Source organism: Cyprinus carpio, chromosome A9, assembly GCF_018340385.1.
Source record: "Cyprinus carpio isolate SPL01 chromosome A9, ASM1834038v1, whole genome shotgun sequence".
Classification (NCBI taxonomy): Eukaryota; Metazoa; Chordata; class Actinopteri; order Cypriniformes; family Cyprinidae; genus Cyprinus; species Cyprinus carpio.
In genome coordinates, this window is record NC_056580.1 from 22,020,045 (window position 1) to 22,043,369 (window position 23,325).

General features: G+C 36.6%; 1 protein-coding gene across 3 annotated transcripts in view; it reads right to left on the minus strand.

Moving 5' to 3' along the window:
- LOC109055822 (receptor tyrosine-protein kinase erbB-4-like) overlaps positions 1-23,325 on the minus strand; it is a 283,218-nt gene that overhangs the window by 59,875 nt on the left and 200,018 nt on the right. For 2 of the 3 annotated variants that reach the window (XM_042764157.1, XM_042764156.1), the window contains exons 4-10: positions 20,077-20,208; positions 16,641-16,706; positions 12,080-12,198; positions 10,252-10,393; positions 7,895-8,008; positions 7,003-7,129; positions 5,916-5,989 (exon numbers count right to left, since the gene is read on the minus strand). In XM_042764157.1, the coding sequence (XP_042620091.1) occupies positions 5,916-5,989; positions 7,003-7,129; positions 7,895-8,008; positions 10,252-10,393; positions 12,080-12,198; positions 16,641-16,706; positions 20,077-20,208 (774 nt within the window). Of the gene's footprint in view, positions 1-5,915; positions 5,990-7,002; positions 7,130-7,894; positions 8,009-10,251; positions 10,394-12,079; positions 12,199-16,640; positions 16,707-18,772; positions 18,824-20,076; positions 20,209-23,325 lie in introns of those variants that run through there. The other variant, XM_042764158.1, reaches the window with a different exon arrangement.

Consider the following 23,325-nt stretch of genomic DNA (forward strand, 5'->3'; position numbering starts at 1 on the left):
ACCTGTCGGCTTCAGACTAACATCAGGGGAGTAATTCTGCCCCACAAATGAATTGCATGCAAGAAACACAAAGGGAACTGCTGAAAATGAGTTTGAGTAACACAAAACACAGCTGCTGACACCAGAGAGTTTATAGATATGCACCAGTATGATCCTAAAGCAACACAAAATGCTTTTGATATTGTTACTTCAGGAGTGTAGCCATTATTTCAGAGATGAGGGAGACAGAAATGTCAAATATAACAATACTTTTTTTTTTACTTTTTTCCATTTTTATCACACAATAAGGCAGAATAGTATATATACTATAATAAATGCTATTTCAATATGCACTGCATTATACATATACATATATTTATTACCTGGAGATGACTTGAAAAACACACGCAATCGTGTTTAATGTCTTCACGTTTCATCAGTCAAAACGTTTCTGCTTTTTATTTAGCTGATACAGCGATAGCTGGATGCTTTTGTCCATATTAGGGATTTCCTGGCAAGTTATTACTTCTATGAGTCTATCTTGGACTTTCTGCACAAGAGCGCACTCGGGCTTCGAGTTTGAATGAATCATATACTGCATGAGAGTGTTTAGCTCTCCATGATGTTCACATCGCCTCATTCTGGATATGGATAAAATATCACATCATGCACAGACTATCCAGTCTCTTTGAATTTAAATCTAGATTTATTCACACTGGTCTTTGAAAACTCTTTGTGAACACGCTTGCCTGAAACATGTTAAGAGGAATTTACATGTTATTCTACAAGCATGGTTACTTTATATTACACAGCCAGATTCTGACTGGTCAGTCGCAGAATTCTGGGATCAAATAATGCTGTATAATGATCAGTTGAAGCAGAGATTTAAATATATGAGTCATAACTAAGAAATGTTTTAAATGCTTTAAAATGTTTCAGTTAAAAATATAGGCCTACAGTATGTAGACATTTATAATGTTGCAAAAGATTTTAATTTTAAATTAACATTAATTGTAACTTTCAATTAATCAAAGAATCCTGCAAAAACTGCATTGTGGTTTCTAAAAAAATTATTAAACAACACAGCTCCTTTCAACATTGATAATAATAAAAAAATGTTTCTTATGCACCAAATCGGCAATATGAACAATTTCTGAAGGATCATGTGACACTGAAGACTGGAGTAATGATTGCTGAAAATTCAACTTTGCCAACGTGAATTTCATTTTAAAATATATTAAAATAATAATAATAATAAAAAAACTGTTAAGATTGGAATTTTTTTTTTTTTTTTTTTTTTTTTTTATTGCTGTCTAAAAACAGTTAATACTGCAAATGTCATTACTGCAAATAAATGCAGCCTTGTCAAGTATAAGGAACTTTAAAAAACAAAACATTAAATCGTTTAAAACATTGAAGTAAAAAAAAAAACATTAAAAATATTAAATTACATTTACATTTCATAAATATATATATATATATATATATATATATATATATATATATATATATATATATATATATATATATATATATATATATATATATATATATATATATATATATAAATATTAAACAATTCAAATGATCATTTAAAAAAAATAGGGTAAAAAACCTTTTAAATTAGATCTGTATTTTTTGCTTTTTGCAATTAACATTCTGAATCTACAACACTGGCTGGTTGGCTGAAAAAAAAAATATAATTTTATATATATATGCAGGTCCTTCTCAAAAAATTAGCATATTGTGAAAAAGTTCATTATTTTCCATAATGTAATGATAAAAATTAAACTTTCATATATTTTAGATTCATTGCACCACCAACTGATATATTTTAGGTCTTTTATTGTTTTAATACTGATGATTTTGGCATACAGCTCATGAAAACCCAAAATTCCCATCTCAAAAAATTAGCATATTTCATACGACCAATAAAAGAAAAGTGTTTTTAATACAAAAAAAGTCAACCTTCAAATAATTATGTTCAGTTATGCACTCAATACTTGGTCGGGAATCCTTTTGCAGAAATGACTGCTTCAATGCGGCGTGGCATGGAGGCAATCAGCCTGTGGCACTGCTGAGGTGTTATGGAGGCCCAGGATGCTTCGATAGCGGCCTTAAGCTCATCCAGAGTGTTGGGTCTTGCGTCTCTCAACTTTCTCTTCACAATATCCCACAGATTCTCTATGAGGTTCAGGTCAGGAGAGTTGGCAGGCCAATTGAGCACAGTAATACCATGGTCAGTAAACCATTTACCAGTGGTTTTGGCACTGTGAGCAGGTGCCAGGTCGTGCTGAAAAACGAAATCTTCATCTCCATTAACCTTTTCAGCAGATGGAAGCATGAAGTGCTCCAAAATCTCCTGATAGCTAGCTGCATTGACCCTGCCCTTGATAAAACACAGTGGACCAACACCAGCAGCTGACATGGCACCCCAGACCATCACTAACTGTGGGTACTTGACACTGGACTTCAGGCATTTTGGCATTTCCTTCTTTGGCATTTCCTCCAGACTCTGGCACCTTGATTTCCGAATGACATGCAAAATTTGCTTTCATCCGAAAAAAGTACTTTGGACCACTGAGCAACTGGCCAGTGCTGCTTCTCTGTTTTCCGGGTCAGGTGATTCTGCCGCTGTTTCTGGTTCAAAAGCACACGCCTGTGCACGGTGGCTCTGGATGTTCCTACTCCAGACTCAGTCCACTGCTTCCGCAGGTCCCCCCAAGGTCTGGAATCGGTCCTTCTCCACAATCTTCCTCAGGGTCCGGTCACCTCTTCTCGTTGTGCAGCGTTTTTTTTTGCCACACTTTTTCCTTCCCACAGACTTCCCACTGAGGTGCCTTGATACAGCACTCTGGGAACAGCCTATTCGTTCAGAAATTTCTTTCTGTGTCTTACCCTCTCGCTTGAGGGTGTCAATGATGGCCTTCTGGACAGCAGTCAGGTCGGCAGTCTTACCCATGATTGCGGTTTTGAGTAATGAACCAGGCTGGGAGTTTTTAAAAGCCTCAGAAATCTTTTTCAGGTGTTTAGAGTTAATTAGTTGATTCAGATGATTAGGTTAATAGCTCGTTTAGAGAACCTTTTCATGATATGCTAATTTTTTGAGATAGGAATTTTGGGTTTTCATGAGCTGTATGCCAAAATCATCAGTATTAAAACAATAAAAGACCTGAAATATTTCAGTTGGTGTGCAATGAATCTAAAATATATGAAAGTTTATTTTTTATCATTACATTATGGAAAATAATGAACTTTTTCACAATATGCTAATATATATATATATATATATATATATATATATATATATATATATATATATATATATATATATATATATATATATATATATATATATATATATATATATATATATAAAATCACCCTTTCAAGACAATTTTAGAGCCCATACATAAAACAAATACATTTGGAGAAATATATCAGATATCATCATTAAAAGTCTGCAAAATGTTGAGAGTTTTTTCTTAGCTGTATCTCCTAGCGCTAACCCCTCCATCAAGACTTGATACAGAGCAAAGGGTAAATCAGGTCAGCCTCTTCAGTCCATCTCTCATGAGAGATGATTCCCACTGGGCTTGAGCTGAAAGCAGTGCCAGCAAGAGCTGCAGGCATTTCCCCAAATCTTCAAATACTGGTGGGGAAGCATCCGACTGAGGCTGTGAAATGTTCGTTTAATGTCAGTCAGGGTTGTTTGGGGTTTACTGGGAGTTATAAAAAAAAATTAAATAACAGACTTGGTCGGTGCTAAGGAAACAGTGGTTATGCATTTCACAGCCATCTGAAGGTTCTTTCATTGCAGCTGCAACTCCTGACAGTTAGATGACCTTCATACGTTTGCCAAAAATGTACACTGAATTCAGTCAAACTGAATAAACATATTCAATTTAAAAACCCACTGTAACAAATTACATTTGCGGAAGTCGTGGCCTAATGGTTAGAGAGTCGGACTCCCAATCGAAGGGTTGTGAGTTCGAGTCTCGGGCCGACAGGAATTGTGGGTGGGGGGAGTGCATGTACAGTTCTCTCTCCACCTTCAATACCATGACTTAGGTGCCCTTGAGCAAGGCATCGAACCCCCAACTGCTCCCCCGGGCGCCGCAGCATAAAATGGCTGCCCACTGCTCCGGGTGTGTGTTCACAGTGTGTGTGTGTGTTCACTGCTCTGTGTGTGTGCACTTCGGATGGGTTAAATGCAGAGCACAAATTCTGAGTATGGGTCACCATACTTGGCTGAATGTCACTTTCACTTTCACTTTCACTTTCACTTTTTCACTTCACTTTCATAGCAGGAGCATCTGAATCTGTCAAAATCTTGAAGCTGGAGTCACAGAGCAGAAATAACACCTTGCCAGTGAAGACGTTGTTCTGTCAGAGACTGTGGCCACCTGCATATAGATGTGACAGCCTGACATGCATGCCTCACTGACTTCGCTGTCACCATAGCTAGAGATAGCGAGAGAGGTAAAGAGTGAAAGGGAGAGAGCGAAAGAAGTGTTTTCAACAGCTTTCATGTTTCTTGTGAGCCAAGAGTCCTGCTCTCCTATGGGAACCTCTGCTCAGTTGGAGAAATCTCCCTCATCATGTATTCATCATATATAGGTCCTCCCTGCTGAAAAATGGACACTCGTACAAACATATACTCCATTACACATATCACACACATACACAAATCTACAAATGCACAAATACAATAGATCTTCCTCTGTGCTGTGTTCCATGTGTTTTTGATGTATTTCTCAATAAATCAGGTGGATTATGTCAATCTGGGCATGTGAACCAGCTATTTTTTTTTTTTTTTTTCCCAGGCCCTTCTTTATGAAAGCATAGTAATGGCTCTGTTCTAAAAAGAAGGAAGCTGCCTTGCGGTTAGTCAGCACCCTAACCGATTTCAAAACCTTATTAGTGACAGATTTGGAACACTCTCTCAGTGTGTTATACAAATAAAAATCCTCACACAAGCACACAGGAAATGTGACTCGACTGATTTCAGTATGTGTTAGCAGGTTGCTAAGCTAACAACATGATACTCTAATAAGCATAAGGGTACATATTTATGTAGGTAAAATTTTTCAATTTGGAGTTGGTAATATTTTTGAGGTTTTTGAGAGAAGACTCTTATGCCTACCGAGGCTGCATTTATGTGATCAGCAATATGGTTAAAACAGCATTATTAAAATATTAAATAACTATTTTCTATTTTAATATATTTTACACTTTACACCTAAAATGGCAAAGCTGAATTTTCAGCAGTCATTACTCCAGGCTTCAATGTCACAAGATCCTCCAGAAATCATTCTAATGTGCTGGATTTATTATCATCATAAACAAGTTGGAAACAATTGCGCTGCTCAATATTTTTGTGGAAACTGTGATACACACATTGCATTTTTTCTTTGAAAAAAAGAAAGTTCAAAAGAACAGAATTTATTTACAATAACATGAAATGCCTTTACTGTCTCTTTTGATCAATTTAACATGTTCTTGCTGAATAAAAGTAGTAATTTATTAAAGAGAAAAGAGAAGAAGAAAAAAAGACATGATGCATCCAAGATGAGTTGTGGTGCAATTTGTAGCAACGAGTTAAAATAAAAGGTACATACATGTATCACTTCCAGATTATATTAATAAATAAATAAAATAAATAAATAAATAAAACACCTATAAATGTGTTACAGCTATTCAAAATTGGCAAACAGCACCTATTTAAATAGATTATGTGCCTGCCAGAGGAAGACGGGCTCCCCTTGCTGAGTATTGGTTCCTCTCAAGGTTTATCTTATATAGTTTTTTTTTAACTTGCTAACTTTGTAAGTGTTCGTAAGTTGCTATTAAATTTTCAGAGATGCTTTAAAATAATATGTATTATGATATTATATATGTAAAATCCAAATCCAAATAAAACTAACTTGACTGACCAGTGATCTCACGAACGGTGCGGAACACGTTGAGTTTCTCTGGATCCAGAGGCTCTATGTTGTGGTATATGTCTCTGTAACACACATGGAGATTGATGCAAATACACATTATACTTGGTATATACTGACAGGCACATCTTTACAGGCAAGAAAATCTGTCATTTTTCTAACAGATGAAGCTGATTGTGAAACAAGCTCTTAAACATAACTGTGAGAAGCCAATTATTATTAAAGTGCAGACTATCAACACAAATGCACTCTGACCAGTGCCTGCTGACTCCATCCATCCCAGTATGTTGAATTTTCTACATGCCTTATGCTATTCTGTTGCACAGTAAAGTGGGTTTTAATAGCACCATTGAGCCGGAGATCTTCAGGGAGGATGCGTCCAGAACACCTGCTGACGCAGCGTGTGTGAGAGTGTGTGTGTGGGGAATACATGTAAGAAATATGTGCACTCAATATCACAGTTTGTGGTGGAGATGATGTCATCTGTATGCCTATCAAGATGTGTTTGTTGTTTTTGCACATGGCTTTTCCCAGCATGCTGCGGCTGCCGGCCCTGGATTGCTCTTTAAGAGCAGAGTCAGCTATAAGGGGTTAGAGGGTCGGCCAATCAGACACAGCGGGATCAAAAAAGGCCACTGGAGGGAATGGGTCAACCAGAGGTCAAATGACTTCTTGACAATGTGACAATCAAATATTTCACAGCACTTATATATAAAGAGGGGGCAGCACATTTCTCATATAAAATCACATTAACTGCGGCCGTCTTGATAGTCAGTAGAAGGTCTCATAGGTCTTGCTTGACTGTCTAAACTCAAAAAAAGTGTGTTAACGGCACTTTTAATGTGTGCTATTAAAATGGCCAGTGTAGTTTTTTACATAGCCATGATGTGAAGGGCTTCCCTAGTGCTTTTCTTCTACATGAATCCCCTCCTGCATCATTAAAGCTGATGTTATCTGATAAAAAGAAGCTACATAGGTCAAATGGCTTCCGACAATCCAATGTCCGATATTCAGCTGTAAAGCAGAGTGTAATGGGTGTGAAGCAAGCCAATGGATGTTGTGAAGGAGCCACTCTCACCCTTTAATGCCTGTGATGAGGAACACCAGGTTTCCGTTGATCTTGGTGCAGTTGATGAATCTGTCGATGTTGTTGGAGTCTACGGTTTGAGCCATCTGAAGGCTGGCAGTGCCGATCCCATCGCATGCTGTAACATAAACCAGAAAACTGTGTGAAACAGAAAACTTTTTAGAGAAAGAATAATGAATGTCAGGTGAACTGACCCTTTCAGAAATTAGTAAGCAAGGTTTCGACTGTTTTTACTATTACTGCAGTAAAACTGTGGAAACTAATTTGAAATTGTAGGTTGCTAAATGAAAAGCCACTCATTATTTGAAAACATTAAGCTAAAGTCAAGCTCTTGCTGCTTGCTGGACAAGTAGCTTGTTTACTGTAAAGGCTGCACTACCCTGATAACAGCTGAGTGACTTGTGACTTGTCATTATTTACTGTATAAATAATTATAAAAATTTAAATTTACTGTAAGAATTTATAAATCAGTGTTGTTTACTAAGCTATTAAAAAATATATTGTTTATTGAAATAAAGCTGAAATGAAATGCAGCAAATATTATTACACTTAAAAATTAGGAATGTAGAAACTGAAATAAAATAAGTTAAAGCTGAACTGCTAAAATTTTTAAAATTAAAATAAAAATAGTAATAATACAATTTCCAAAAGCACAGTACAAAAATAAAAGCCAATTCAAAATATTGATATACACTATAATTGTACATAATAGTAAAATAACACTGTCATAAATAAAGAAGTGTGTTCAACAGCAGTTAAGCTTTTCCTTTGGCATCGCAAATTATGAAACTTTAATGGTATTGAAACTGACAAACGGAAATTTGTTTTGGTGGCAACCCTAATGTATGGCATTTTGTTAACCTCTGATGATGTGTGTGATCACCTTTTGGGCAGATATCAGTGCAGGGGATACACATCTTGATTTTATTCTCCTCCACCTCCATCTTGTTGCTGGGACAGGCTCTGACACAGGAGCTGTGGTCCACCACAAAGTTATCTGTCATACCACACACAGAGGCAGAACAAACGGTCAGATAGCGGAATGCTCTAAGTCTTAGCAATCTCTGTGAAAAAGGCCATTGACATTTTGAAATGGTAGAGAAGAAACATCCATTCTCAGACAAAAACCATTAACACATCCGCAGTGGGGACCGTGACTGTGGCGTGTGTGCGTGATGGAAAGAACCCATTTCCAGCGGTGACTGTGCAGCGTGGCATCCATCACCAGAGAGAAGAGACGGGATCATGGAGGGACAGATAAAGGAAGATGGACGTCTCTCTACACCTCTTAGATGTAACGTGAATCTCAGACTCTTACTGTGAAGAACTACTGTACGTGCCACTACATTTAACATCTGACACCAGGAGAACAAATAACCCTGGGTAAAAACACAGCCCTCACCTTCACAACCCTGACAGCCAAGAGAAACTGAGCATTTGAATAAACTGGTCTTGCGTGACTGTGGAGGGCAGTCTGGGTTTTGGGGCGGGTCTCTGAGTACTGCACAATAACATTCATCGTGGACTGAGCTCTGGAGTGGGCGTCTGTCAGTGTGCAAACCCTTCATTCTGCAGCAGTGGCGGCCCAGCAAGGGGGAATAATGGCACTCGTGCTCACCTATCATCACTGTTATCAAAGCTCTCTTCCATTCTTTCACTGTTACTCTTTCACCGTTCTCTTCTTTTCAAAGAAGTCAGGTCAGTTCACAAGAAACTTTTATTGTTTCAGTGAAAGATACAATAGGGGGTATGACAGATTCCTATCTCCATTATTACACCATCAGGTCTATTCTCATTGGATAGAGAAACAGAGAAGGAACCGGAACACTCGGTTTAAAAATGTGTTGCACTGTATAGTAAAATATTTACTATTTTTCTATGTCATGGTGCTGACATTGCAAAGCAATTAAAACAAACATTAAAGATGTGCATGACATTTTATTTTTATTTGGTACATTTTAATGTGGAATGGAAAATAAATTATTTCACTGTGGTTGAAGTTAACCGTTATGTTCTGTTTGGGGTCTCAGGCAGGATCCCTGCACTTCTTGACAAATGAATTTCCATGATATTTCTAGATGTTCTTATTTATAGAGTTGGCATTCAAAAAGAGCAATTTTTAGCCTTCTAGCCAATTAAATATTTTAGGATCTTGTTCATTTGCATAACCTGGAAATTAAATTTCCAAATTCCCTGATATTACCAGGTTATCTATAACTGTGGGAATTCTGTTCAGGCAGTTTAATAGCTTAGAAAATTGAACAGCTCAAAAAAAACATACCGATCACTGAAGTATCAAGTTGATAATTCAGGACGCATATACATTTCAAAAGGTCGGTTTGGGATTAGAAAGATTATGTAATATTTTTGAAATAAATTTCTTATGCTCACCAAGGCTTCACTTATTTGACCAAAATACAGTAACAATAGAAATATTGTGAAATATTATTACAATGTAAAATAACTGTTTTCTATTTTAATATATTTTTAATGTAAATTTTCATGTGAAGACAAAATTGAAGTTCAGCAGTTGGGGATGAGAGAAAACATTTGATGCCAGTCACACTTCTGTAAATCACATGACTGGGGAAGAAAGGGATGCATCATCTTATAATATCTCTCTGCTAGGATTTGATCAGTAACTTATCAAAATAATACAAGTGGAAAATACATTTAGTTTAATTTTTACACAAATATTATTGCTCTCTGAGAATCAAAAACAAAAACAATTCTCAGCAGAACATGAGGGTTAACTTAATGCATATTTAACTATTTTCACATTAATTATTTTGAGATCAAACAATTGGTGGACCCCCTGCTGTTCTGCCACAGTTCCTCTGTTAAAGACCCCTGGCATACACATACTCTTTCTTTCTTTCTCTTTCTTTCTTTCTTTCTTTCTTTCTTTCTTTCTTTCTTTCTTTCTCTTTCTTTCTTTCTTGCCTCCCTCCCTCCCTCCCTCAAATCAATGGGGAAACCAGAAGTCAAGAAGCTGAGTGAGATTTAGCAGACAGGCTTACTCCTGGGGCTATACATGGGTACCGCACCACATCAGGGGCTCAAGGACTCAGGTGCAGCCGGTCCGCCTCATTTGCATTCAATCTGAAACATGCTTACATTCCCGAATGTGAACGCGCCTCAACATGGCACCTGATATCAATTTATATGATTGAAAGATCCAGCTAGAAGCGTGTGCGTAAGCATACACATGTTTGTCTTAGTTTTCTCTGTCTGTCTTACGTGGGCACTTTTTGACGCAGAACGCTCCATATGTATATTTGGCCCTTGGGTTGTGCTCCAGCTGGAACGTGGTGGGGTTGTAGACAAAGGGCTGAGGGCATTGCGTCACACATGCACCGCTGTCGTTGAAATTAGTGCAGGCCTGGACACAAAGAAACAAGGTTATTGACAGCAATACACATTTATTTAATAACACAGCTGACAAAACTTGTGTTGCTATTTGTACAGTCTCATTTTAGGATTTTATGCAATAGAAGAATGTGCCAGAACACAAAATTGCTCCACTAATCCGCTTCAACCCACAAAAAAGTATGTCACCCAACACCAATACAGCATATAAGCAATATAAAGTAGCAATGCTACAAATAAATAATGATTCAAACAGGCTTACAGAATAGAAAAAGCTCTTCGCTTTATCAGTCTGACGTCAGATGCATGAAATAACTGTTTTCTGCTTTAGAATTGCTGAGATGTAAGAAAAAATAAAATAAAATAATAAAAAAATTAAAATAAAGGCATTGATCCAAATCCCAATGCATGCTGCAAAAGTGCATTTTCAATTAAAAGAGAACAATTGCGAAGCACAATACCAATGATTACAGCTGAGGATAACTAATTAAAAAACCAAAGAGGTGCGATAAATCGCTTTCTCCGAGGGCTGAAGGAACGAGGAGCAGTCAGAGACGGCCGGGATCTGCCCAGGCAGCACGTAACAAAAGAGCTACAGAGGTGTGGCCCCCACTCTCATTCACAGCAAGGCATTGTGGGGCGAAATGAGACTTTAATGGTATCTCCCGTGCAAAGAACATTTCCTTTAGGGAGATTTTTGGTCAAAAGCGAGTCATCTGAAGGCAACATGGATCTCTTTTGGAGAAGTGAATGTCATAGCAGAACAAAAACTCAAAGATAAGGTAAGGGTGCTGGAATGGGTCTGCCGCTGTTACTGAAACACTTCTACAATTGCAGCTTTATGTGATTCCAAATCTAGAGTCAGCTATAATATTCTAATATTCTAATCCAAATCTAATATTCTAATAATATCTAATGTTCTTGCTTCCTTTGAAGCTCAAGATACTCGTTGGATCATCTCACTGGATCATCTTAAATCATGCTGGAGAACATGATAACCAGGTTTGACACAAATTTGTGAAGTTCACATTGAAGCAACAAAATACTGAGACATTCTGAAATTAATGTTAATTTTTCCGTTAAACTTTCACTTTTCACAAATGGTGATGCTGATTATGTAATTTGTTATGAAAAAAAAAAAAACTGACATTCTGAAATTCATGTTAATTTTTTTACATTTACCTTGGTAACATTTTTCCAAAAGGTCCCATTATTTAGCATTAGTTAATGCATTAATTAACAATGAACAATACATTGGTCACAGTATTTATTTATCTTTGTTAAATACAACTGTTCATTGTTAGTTCATGTAGGTTCAGGTCCATTAAGTAATATGAACAAATACATTGTTTTATTTTAAAGACATATTAGTAAATGTTGACGTTAACATTAACTAAGATCAATAAATACTTTAGAAATATTTTTCTTTGTTAACTAATGCAGTTAACAAATGGAAGCTAATTATAAAGTGTTAAATTTTCACTCAAATTATGATGCTGATCAAATAAATTGTAATGAAAAAACTATTAAAATAGAAATATGCAAAATTGCTAGTGGACTCCGACTTTGAAATCCCACTTTATTTTTGACAATTACAGCCAAATACACAGAGACACAGTTTGTAGACAGAGGAATTTTCACCCTGCTGTTACCATGTACTGTAAAACAAACTGAAGTTAAAGGAATACTGAAGACATACAAAGCAGTCGGTGTCCTTTGGTCCAGAACAGCCTCCAGCACACTCACGATGACAGCAGTCACTGACGTATGGCCCAAAACAGCGGCCATCACATTGCTCAGCACACACTGTCTTCGTCACTGAGAAAGAACCAGAGATAAGGGAAAGTGTAAGAGAAATATGCATTTTAAATTAGCATTTGTGTGATGATTTCTTTAACCATAACCCCTCATCGTACTACACAGCTGACTGGATGGCAGTAAGAGTCATAATGTAAGTAAACAGAGCTTTAACCAAGGAGAACATGTGGGGATGTGTGGTCTCTTTAACTACAGAGTGATGGTGATCACAGAGCTGCACTGCTTTGCTATCTCTGCTAGTGATCCTCACAGTAATGAATATAGACATTCACAGTAATTTCTACCATATGGCATGCAGAATACATCTCCAGTGTAGCTGCTGAATGAGCTTGGGGAGCTTTCTGAAATAAGGCCAGAAATATCCTTTACAAACTGTAAGGATGCAAACGCAGACATGAAAGCTTGGCTGACGTACTGTAACTCTTCTTACATTGCCAGGATGGGAACAAACCTCATGAGCACAATAGAATTGCCATCAAAATGGAGGATATATTACTTACAATACAAAAGTTTGGGGTTGGTAAGAAAGGCATAGCTTTTTCTTACTCAAACCCTACAAAGGCTGTCATTTTCATTTATCTATCAGTCCTTGCATGAACGTGAGTGTGTGTGTGTGTGTATTGCTAGCACGGTGGTTGTACAATGCTGTAATTGGATTTCCACAGCAGCATTTGTATGTGCATGCTTGTTCGGGCTGACTGCACGCCACACAGCATCTTACAAATGCGTGTTAACTCTTTATCAAGAGTTTGTAAGATATACATGGATCTGGGTATGGTTACAAAATTTCAAGCTGTGACAGCAGTTACCTGCTGGGTAAGATGCTATACTTCATCTAAAACTACTTAAAAGACTTTCTAATTTTAGTATATTTATTATAGATCCAACTTTTTGATCTCATGCTAATTGAATATTTATATTTTTAAATATTAATGCAAGACACACTGATTACTGATACAAACTATAACTTTCAGAACTTGCTTACAGTCCAAAGAGAGAATGTATTTAAACTAAGCTGTGTGAGAGAGAAAATTTGTTCTGAACTTCTGCAACTTTACATCAATAAATTATCATGGTCATCTGTGTTTACACTTCAGTGATGCCTACTGGGCCATCATAAACATTACCCTTCCAGTTTTTTTTTTTTTTCAGTGTATTTACATACACAAGTGTCCCTCGCCATTACAGCCTCACTATAAGACCTTAATAATAAAGCTAACAACTGTATTTTTATGTAAAAGGAACATATTCAATACACTATGATAGGCATGTGTATAAAAGTTATTATATGAACAGATTCAATGGATGTGAACTGGCCTTCCTCTGAAATACCACTTTACCACTGCTATTATGGTAGTGCAAGCCATTACTACCAAATGGCCTGTTTTCCGAAAACAAAAGACATCGCACTGAACTAAAGGCCCACTCAGAGAAGTGATGATGTTGATTCATTTGCCATAAAACACGCTTTTAAAAATACATGTGCCACTGGCAGTTATACACCATCAATCTGATAAAGTACACAGACGACTATAAAGCACAGAATATTAAGCCTCTGAGAGTTTCATTAGGAGCTCAAATGCCGTGTTTTATTGCGCAGACAAATTTTAGGTCAAGAAGCGGTGCTCTTATTTTGATGTAATCCCAGTTTAGCAATGCACAAATTGATTCCAAGTCTAATTATGCTTAAAAAAAATCATTATTTGAATACACTAGTTTGAAATATTTACTCAGTATCCACTGGGTTGAGAAGAAATACAGATTTAAGTTTGCAAAAATGACAGAAAGGCTAGAGCAAAAATCCAGCAAGAATGTTTAATGCTCTCAACTTAGTAAATGGCTTCATTAGCGTGAGATGAAACTCAAATCCATTTCACAGTCGCACAGTTCTCCAATTACTTCATCCTTATCATTTCGACAATTAAAACTACTCAAGCTAGGAGGCTGGTGACGAGGCAAGCTGCGGATTTAACCACTGTGATGAGAAGAAAGGTGAGGATGGTGAGACGAGGGGAGAAGAGAGTACAGACTTATCTGGTGCAGTGCGGTGACATGTAGTGTTTTAGTGGAGGCAGTGCAAAGGTTTGCCTACGACTATCTAAATGAGATCAGAATATACTAGACAGAAAAAAAGAGAGAACAGGCTCTGCTCCAAAACCTAGTGAGCTGCTTATGTTTACAACATTTTTACTTCACAGAAAAAAACACAGGAGTAAATTGTCAGGACATTTTTATCATGGAAGTGAATTAATCCTTTAATTTCTTTCAAAAGATTACTGACTCCAAACTTTTGATGAGTACTGTATACAATTATTTCAATAAATAAAATTTAATGAAAATACAACAGTGCACTGTAATTAGAAATGGAATGTTCTTTTCAAAATCGTGTGCTTTGAACCTTCACGTTTATACTGTAAGGAGCTCCACAAAGTTAACTTAGCAACAAGATAATGCAAAATTCTATTGAAAAAATATATATTTTTTAGCTAGTATGCTTGGTAGATTTAGAACATAGCCATAGAGACAGAAGCACCTTTTAAATTATTTCTCCATATAAATAACAGATTTTCTCTCAGAGGTCTTGAAGATGGAATGAAAACAAAACCGAGCGAGAAGAATGAGAGTGTGTTGGTACCCAGATGGAGGGACAGGGTAAAATGACAGGTACATCTGCAGAAGAGAGAGAAAAGGGGAAGCAGGAAGGACATAATTATTCATTAGGGAGTATTTGAGAAGGGAAAAGGCTCATATTCTCCTACTTGACCCACCAAACCATTTTACTGTACGGAGAAGTCTATAAAAATGATCGTCCGTTATATGAATAAATGGTGATATCACCAGGGCAGTACAAATTTCAGGTACATGATAGTTTTCCTGCCATTTGGTAAAGTGAAATTGCTCTGCTCTGCTCATCTGTGTGATGATACTGTCCTGAATACAGATACATGGTCTCATAGAAATACTATTAGCTGGTCCGGACAGAATCACCAGACTCTCTGCACTTTTTAAGGGGAGAGTGAAAAATGAAAATAAAAAACAGATGTTTTAATACAATTTTTTTTTTTGTCAATTACATTATATGGATCAACACCATCAGATACAAAATTTATTTATTATAAATATGGACAAATTACTAAATTCAATAAAACAATGATTGGAGACCACATGATGATTTCAGAATGATTTTAACTCCACATGAATTGCATGTGAATATGCAAGAAGCAGGCAATGCTTCTGCAGAAATGATCTGGTGCAAAATCTGTGTGGGCCTACCTATAAGCTTTCCAGCTCATGTTAATGACACAAGACGAATGTAATGCAAAATAACTGCCATGAGAGTATTTTTGTACATGAAAATGTCAAAAATGGCTTCTTTTTACAATAGAAATAAATCCAGTACAAGCTGAGTGTTTTGTCCTTAAAAAGAGATCCTTACGTGTGCATTAGTGAGCTTTTCAAGGCAGGGGTAATGACATGTTTTTGAGCAGTCTGACTTAGCATTTGACTGCATCATAAGAGCATGCCGGGGGAAATCAGAGTTATAGCGTGTTGTGACCAAGCTTGTTGAGAAGAAGCCTGAAAGAGAGAGACAGAGGATCTGGCTGTGTGTGAGAGTTTTGAGGGACCTGAAGTAATTAATCTCGGTAGTTTTAAGTGCAGCTGATTCCTGCAGCTACAGTACATGTGAGAGGAGAAGGAGAGTCAGGCTGCCTGTCTCTCTCTTCAATTATCCTCCACTGGGAGGGCAGCGGCGTGCCACGGCCTGCTGGAGGTGCCATACTGAGCCTGTGGAGAAAGCTGGAGAACTCTCACAGAGTGGAACGACTCTTCACCTCACTCTGGTGGCTGTATTTGCAGTGTCTAGATATTATATTCATGAGTAAAAGTTTCTTCTGAGAGGTTTTTTCTCCATCCTGGTTGATAAGGTATGCTATGAAAAGTAATTTGAAATAAAAAAATGAATAACCCACAATAGCCTGTTTGTTACAGTGATTTTACCACACAGGGGGGTATTCTAGAGCCTCAACATGGTTTTAGCTCAAAATACCATACAGATAATTTATTATAACTTGTTGAAAAGTTTCATTTTGGGGCGGGTCTAAAAAGTGCTGTTTCAGGGGTGTGTTCCCTTACTCGAAAATGAGCTGCAAATTCCTGCCTGACTCCAGAAGGGGGCGGAGCCTAGACGTCTCTGCTTTGCGTATGGCAATAAACAGAGAGGAGAAGCAACATGAGCGAGAGTGAGAGGACCGGTATTCAGCTGTACATGTACGAATCGGACAGCAGAAGAAACTAAATTAGGCTCGTTTGAGATGCATCGGCGCTGCGCAAACCGATCAGTGTATGACAGATTCAAAACCATCAAGGAATGACTGAACTAAAGGCCACAATATAAATTCATTCATTTCAATGAGGATGGTTTGACAATTTCTGACACTCACAGCTCTGACACTGGTCCTCCTTTGGCCCCCAGCAGCGTCCATTACATCCTCTGTGACACCTCTGACCTGCAACCAGAATAGATAAAATATTTAGTTATAGCAAATTTCTGCATTTTAATAAAAGATATCACAACCTAGCATTATTTATTTAAAAATAACATTCACTAAAACCAGGAAGATAATTCCCTTTAAAAAGTCAGTTCTGATTTCATGTTGACTATAAAATGTAATTTTTAAGTGTGCATTCTCATCACACTATCCATATCGGTCATCATCATATTGTTCATAATACTGTCATAACGTTTCATCACAGTAACCACAATCTGGATCATTCCGCTTTAGGATGGAACTCTTTTGATCCGCATTGACCCTGCTCTGATGAAGTGGGAAAGAGTTGTTGTTGACTGACAGAACAATGTTCTGCCTGGCTCTCCAGAGCTCTGCTCGAATCCTCCCCACCCCAGAGGAGACGTCCCGTATGGCTTTGCTACACTCATCTGCGGTGGCTGTTCTGCCACCCAAGCTTAATTGACTGTTGGGAAATTGCAGTGTGAGCATGGCTGACTGATGGAGTGTTGTCCTCTGTCCCTGTTCCACTTCAGTTAAGAGTAATTACACTAGTGGCTTACGCTCTTCAACTACATGGGCCAGGCACTTTTGACTATCTCCTCTTTTTAAACATCACGTTTTTTTACACTCTCTGTCTCATTTCCTCTTTTTCTGCCTAAGTACTTGATTTTTCTATCATTCACTGTAAACTTTTGTGAGATATGGTGAGAAAGGGCTGCTCCATTGCCTTTCTAATAGCTCAGCCTAAATGAAAATTCTGCCTTCATTCACTCACCATACAATGGAAATTATACAGTGTTTCACACTGTAGTGCTCTAAAGAGCACCATAAAAGTAGTCTATTCAATTATAATCTGACTTCTGAAGCCATACACCATTTTTAGAGTCGTATGGGCCACTTTTGTGATGCTTTTTTTGAACTTAGAAACTCCTGGTCATTAAAATGTCTTTTTTTTGAGGGTGAGTAAATAATGACAGAGATGCTCAAGGTCTCATTTGGTTGATTTTAATGTTTACATTGACCTTCAAGATCATTCTACACTTTTCCTTGCTGCCCATGTGGCTGCTTCTGCCCTAATCTGAAGGTTACAAACATTGGAAAGAAGTAATTGATAAATACTGGCTGGAAGGACAGGATTGCATTTTGAATGGTGAAAGCTGCATTGCTTATTCCCTGTTGTTGTTTTTTTTTCTGAATAGACAATGTAAATAACCTCACTAAATAACTAAATAAAATCAATGAGGACAATCTCTGCCCCAAAACACTAAGAGATTATACTGGATTATAAATTCAAAACCCTTGATTTGGAGAGTGGGGAGGCAAAACAGATCAAGAGGATTGATTGATTGATTGGATAAAAAGTGAGCCTGGACACATTCTTAAAATTATCACTAAGAGCTTATAACAAACTCGTACTTCTATGGTAAGTTTATTATAAATCTGAAAGTATTTTGGGGAGGGATCTACATACCAACTTTTCACAATCATTAAACTGTTTGATGTCAAAAAAATTGTTTTTTTTTTTGTAGATATATTTTGTGAAAAATAAAAAAGTGTGATGTGCAATATTATAAACAAAAAAAATTTTAATATACCATAATCCAATAGTACAAATGTCAACCAACAATTAAAAATACAAAATGCATAGTCATGATGACATGAGCATGTAATGTCGGATGTAATGAATGCGGGAATACTTAGGCTATATGCCACAGTCCATAGTTAAAAGAAGAACTCTTCTAGACAATGTAGATGTACCCAATTATTCAATCCTTGGTAACAGTCCAGACCAAATTCAATACTCCACACAGCAATTCCAGACAAAAGCAGAAACCATTTCTTATCCTCTTCAAGTAATATCCCATTTCGGTGACCCAAAGCAAAGCTGGTAAATTTGTCCTTTCTATTTCCAACATGTACCATGAAATAGCAAAAAGGACCATGGGTACAAAAAAAGGGTAGGTAAAAGGAGTCCTTCTACAAACAAAATATTAAACATTATAAACATCACCAACAAGGGAATACAATTTATTCAGCCACCATTGAAAAAAAAAGAACCTTACTTTGATTGAGCATAAAACGGTATGATTCCCAATCAGGACATCTCAGTGAAGGTAAGGCTACAAGAGCGAAGCCATGCCTTCCCCTTACCAAACAGCTCTCTCTTCTTCTACTTCTTACCTGTGTTTAACCTTAGCATAAAGGAACAACAGTGTCCCCCTAATGGTGGGTAGTAGAATAACACCATAAGTAACTTTGAAACTGTTACAAGCTATAAAAATGAGCTTTTCTTTAAAGATTAATAAAACTCACCCTCATCAAGGTTTTTATATATATATATATATATATATATATATATATATATATATATATATATTTTTTTTTTTTTTTTTTTTTTTTTTTTTTTTTAACATACGCAGAAGGTGAAATTTTGGTCTTTTGTTAAACACAATAACAGCTCATATGCACCAAATAAAAGTACCATAAAATAGTCACATGAACGGTGTAATTGTGTTTTTTGAACTTGACAACTTCCTGGTTTCATTGTATGACAAAAAAGCTGTGAAAACACAGGAACAACATTTTTCTTTTGTGTTCATAAAAATAACAGCATACCGGTTTGGTTTGGATTGACATGAGTGCGAGTAAATAGTTACTGAATTTTAATTTGAGGATGAAGTATACATTTAATAAAAAGGGAAAAATAATTATTCCATGGTTTCCGAGCATTGTGTCACTGTGTAACATTTTCTTTAGGATTCTTTGATGAATAGAAAGAATGACAGTACAATTCTCTTCAAAAGTTTGGGCTCAGTAAGTTTGTTTTATTTATTTATTAAGAAATTAATTATTATATTCTGCAAGGACACATTGATTAAAAGTGACAGTAAAGACATTATAAAGACAATTTTATAAAAGATTTATATTCCAAATAAATGCTGCCCTTTTGAACTTTCTAGTAATCAAATAATCCTGAAAAAAATATCAGTTTCCACAAAAACATTAAGCAGTAAAAACTAATATATATTATAAAACTAATATATATATATATATATATATATACAGTATATATGATTTCTGAAGTATCATGTGACACTGAGGACTGGAGTAATGGCTGCTGAAAATTGAGCTTTGCATCACAGGAATAAATTACGTTTGAAAATATATTTAAATAGAAAAGTCATTTTAGACTACAAAAATATTTCATAATATAGTTTTACTGTATTTTAAATTAAATAAATGCAGCCATGGTGAGCATAAGATACTTCTTTCAAAAACATTTAAAAATCTTATTGACCCCAAACTTGAACAGTTGTGTATTAACAATCCATTTTATCACCTCATGCTCTGACTGGTCAGTACTCACATGAGCTGCTGCTATTGGACGGCACCACCAGGTGATCAGGGCGAGCGTTCTTCACTATATCCTGCCAGTGGATGGTATCAGCATGACACAGGAACTTGTTCTGGTCCACATACACCCCTCCATTCAGAATTTCTGTTAAAACACAGATAGCAACAATAAAACACCACTGACTACTTAATGACTTATGTCAGCGGACGCCTCTGAGCGTATCGTTCCAGTGAAGGTGACCTCGTCACTATCTTATATTACATGGAAAGAGCAAGGTGAGGCTCACCAGAGAGCAAAGATAATGTATAAAATAATTTGATATTTCCACACAGTGACTCTTTTTGACCCTCTGGTGTCAGTACTGGCCTACTTCTTGGGTAAGTCAGCCCAGAATCCACAGTCAGACCAGACTGATGCTTTAATGGAACAGTTCACTAAAAAAGGAAAGTTCATTTACTTATCCTCACGTTGTTCCAAACCTGTATGACTTGTGAGAAACGCAAAAGGTGAAGTTTTGAATAACGTAATAGTCGTTGTTTTTTTTCCTTTAAAATTATAAAAATATATAATAATAATATAAATAAATTATGATAAATGTTATAAATGTTGTCCATACATGATGTGCATGTGTTTAAGAAATGCAACAATGTGTTTGAATCTTTAAAATTAGATTTTTTTCAGTAAATTTGTGATATGTTTCACAAAGTCTAAATGATTAGTTTACAATACTCAATGACTCAATCCAGTCACAATTAATAGACACCTGATTTTCAGTGAACAACGATTAATTTTCGGTCTATAACACAAGGGCATTGTATGATGTATCTTAATGCTTTTTAGGGCTACTTCTATATATATATATATATATATATATATTTTTTTTTTTTTTTTTTTTTCTTGGAGTTTGAAATCTCCAGCCCCACTTCATTACAAAATTAACTCCTGAATTTCTCCTTTTATTACCCAAAAAAGAAAACACTGTAAATCATCCAGGTTTGAAACGACATGAGGGTGAATAAATAGTGACAGCATTTTCATTTTAGGATAAACTATCCCTTTAACAAAAAGTCTAGACAAATTAGACTTTTACTGCTATTATTAATAACCTTAATCTATTTTTGTTTTGATTTTGTCTTCATTATATTTCTCCCCACTTTTTTCTTCTCCTCTGAGCGATGTCTACTCCAAGCAGACACAAACAGAGGGAAGGAAATAATTACATTCCCAGACAATGTCAGAGTCAGATCCATCCTGGATTTGGAGTGCGACATTCTGGACAGCGATGCTAGCTGGTTTGTAATTTCATATTTCATCTGCAGGGAGACGCCTCTCAATCCTTTGCCCTAATATGCATCATACTGTCTCACACGGATCACCGGATTTGGAGAGAAATCAATCTGCTGTTCCCCTCCCCGTGCGTTCACAGGCAACACATCTCTGTTTGGGCACACCAGATGACAATGAACATTATGATCTTAACGTGTCTGGAGTAATCCTCACTCACTTGGACAAAAACACAAGAGAGCTTATAACAGATTTGCATTATTTACTGCACTGGGTTTCTCTTTCACAGCTACAGGAGATTAGCCATGTGGTGGAAGAACAGATGAGACATATTCATAACCACAGGCCATCTGAAACTGATAATAGCCTAACAAAAGCTTGATTAAACTGTACTCCATGGATGATTGGAGACAGTGTTATTGTGTATTTCCCTTCTCTCTACAGGGCATTGAGAAACCTGTCGCTCAATGGATAAATTAATTTTAGCGTTCTCTGCATCTGACATGCTGGGAGGGCTGAAGGCAGATGTCTTGCACTCTCCTAGAGGTAAGAGTTAGAAAAACAAATAAATGCAATGGCAGGACTCAGCAGGGGTCCTCAGACAGCCCAACTGGTTGAAGAAGACTGAGGAACGCTACTGTATCTTTCTCTCTCTACAGACGATTTCTCTCTAGCTTCACTTATTATGTTCCATTACAGTTAGGATGCTGTCCAGCTTCAATGAACCTGAGCGTATACTTCATAAAAAACACCTGAGGGAAGAGAGAGTCCACAACAGAAGACTACAGAGGCTCAGTCAGCACCTGTTTCATTATTACATCAAAACACTGATCATACAAGAGAAGACTAAACAATAAAGCAGATAATAGCATTTTTTTTTTTTACATCAGGGGTTTCCAATCCTGCTCCTGTAGATTTTAGCTCCAACCCCAATTAAACACACCTGAACAGCTAATCAAGGTCTTACTAGGCATACTAGAAACTTCCTGTGAGGTGCTATGGGTGATTTTGGGGCTGGTTTGAGAAGGATACCGGCCCTCCAGGACCGAGTTGGGGACCCCTGGTTTACATGCAATAGTCATGTAAAATGGTACACCAGATGTTGCGGCTAAAGCTAGTTACACAAGCAGTGGCGGCTCCAGGATTTTTTTGTTGCTTGTTTTTATTTATTTATTTATTTTTTTTTATCTGTGGAACACAAAAGATGATATTTTGAAAAAAATTCTCTTAGTGTCAGTGTTGTTTTGGACACCAATGACTTTCATTGTATGGACAGAACCATTATTCAAAACATCTTCTTTTGTGTTCCATATAAAAAAGTCAGTCATAAACCAAGTGTTTAACAGTTAAACATTTACAGATTTAGATTTAACGTTTGCTAATTAGATTTAATGATTATATTTAATATTTTCATTTACATTTGACATTTACATTTAATATTTATTTATCCCTACAACATAAAAATACAATTTAAAAGAACATATTTGTGATAAATCTGAAAAAAATAAATAAATAAATAAAAATAGGCCACATTATCACCCTAATCTCAGTTTCTCAGCTGGAACATATTGGCAGGCAAGATACCTGTATCAAAGGACACACAGCTGCAAGAGCTGGGTAGAAGAGCACACACACATACACACATTGGTAGTCTAGATGCCAGCACTGTCACTGGGTTCAGTAAAGCGTTTCTCTCGGCAGTCATGACAGATGGTTTCATTTGAATGACTGTTTGACTTGTTGTTGGATCTCTAAAAGCTACAGATTCAATTTTGTCTCAAATGAAGTGAAAACATCCATGTCACTCTTTGAGAAATGCTGTACATGCACACAAACCATCATTTCTACGTACTTAAAACATGGCTGAACTTGGATCATATCTTGGCTCTGTTCCAAAACAGTGAGCTGCCTCACTGTCTACTGCCTACACAGGCAGCATCCTTCTAAGACTGCATCCTAACTGAAATGGAACATCAT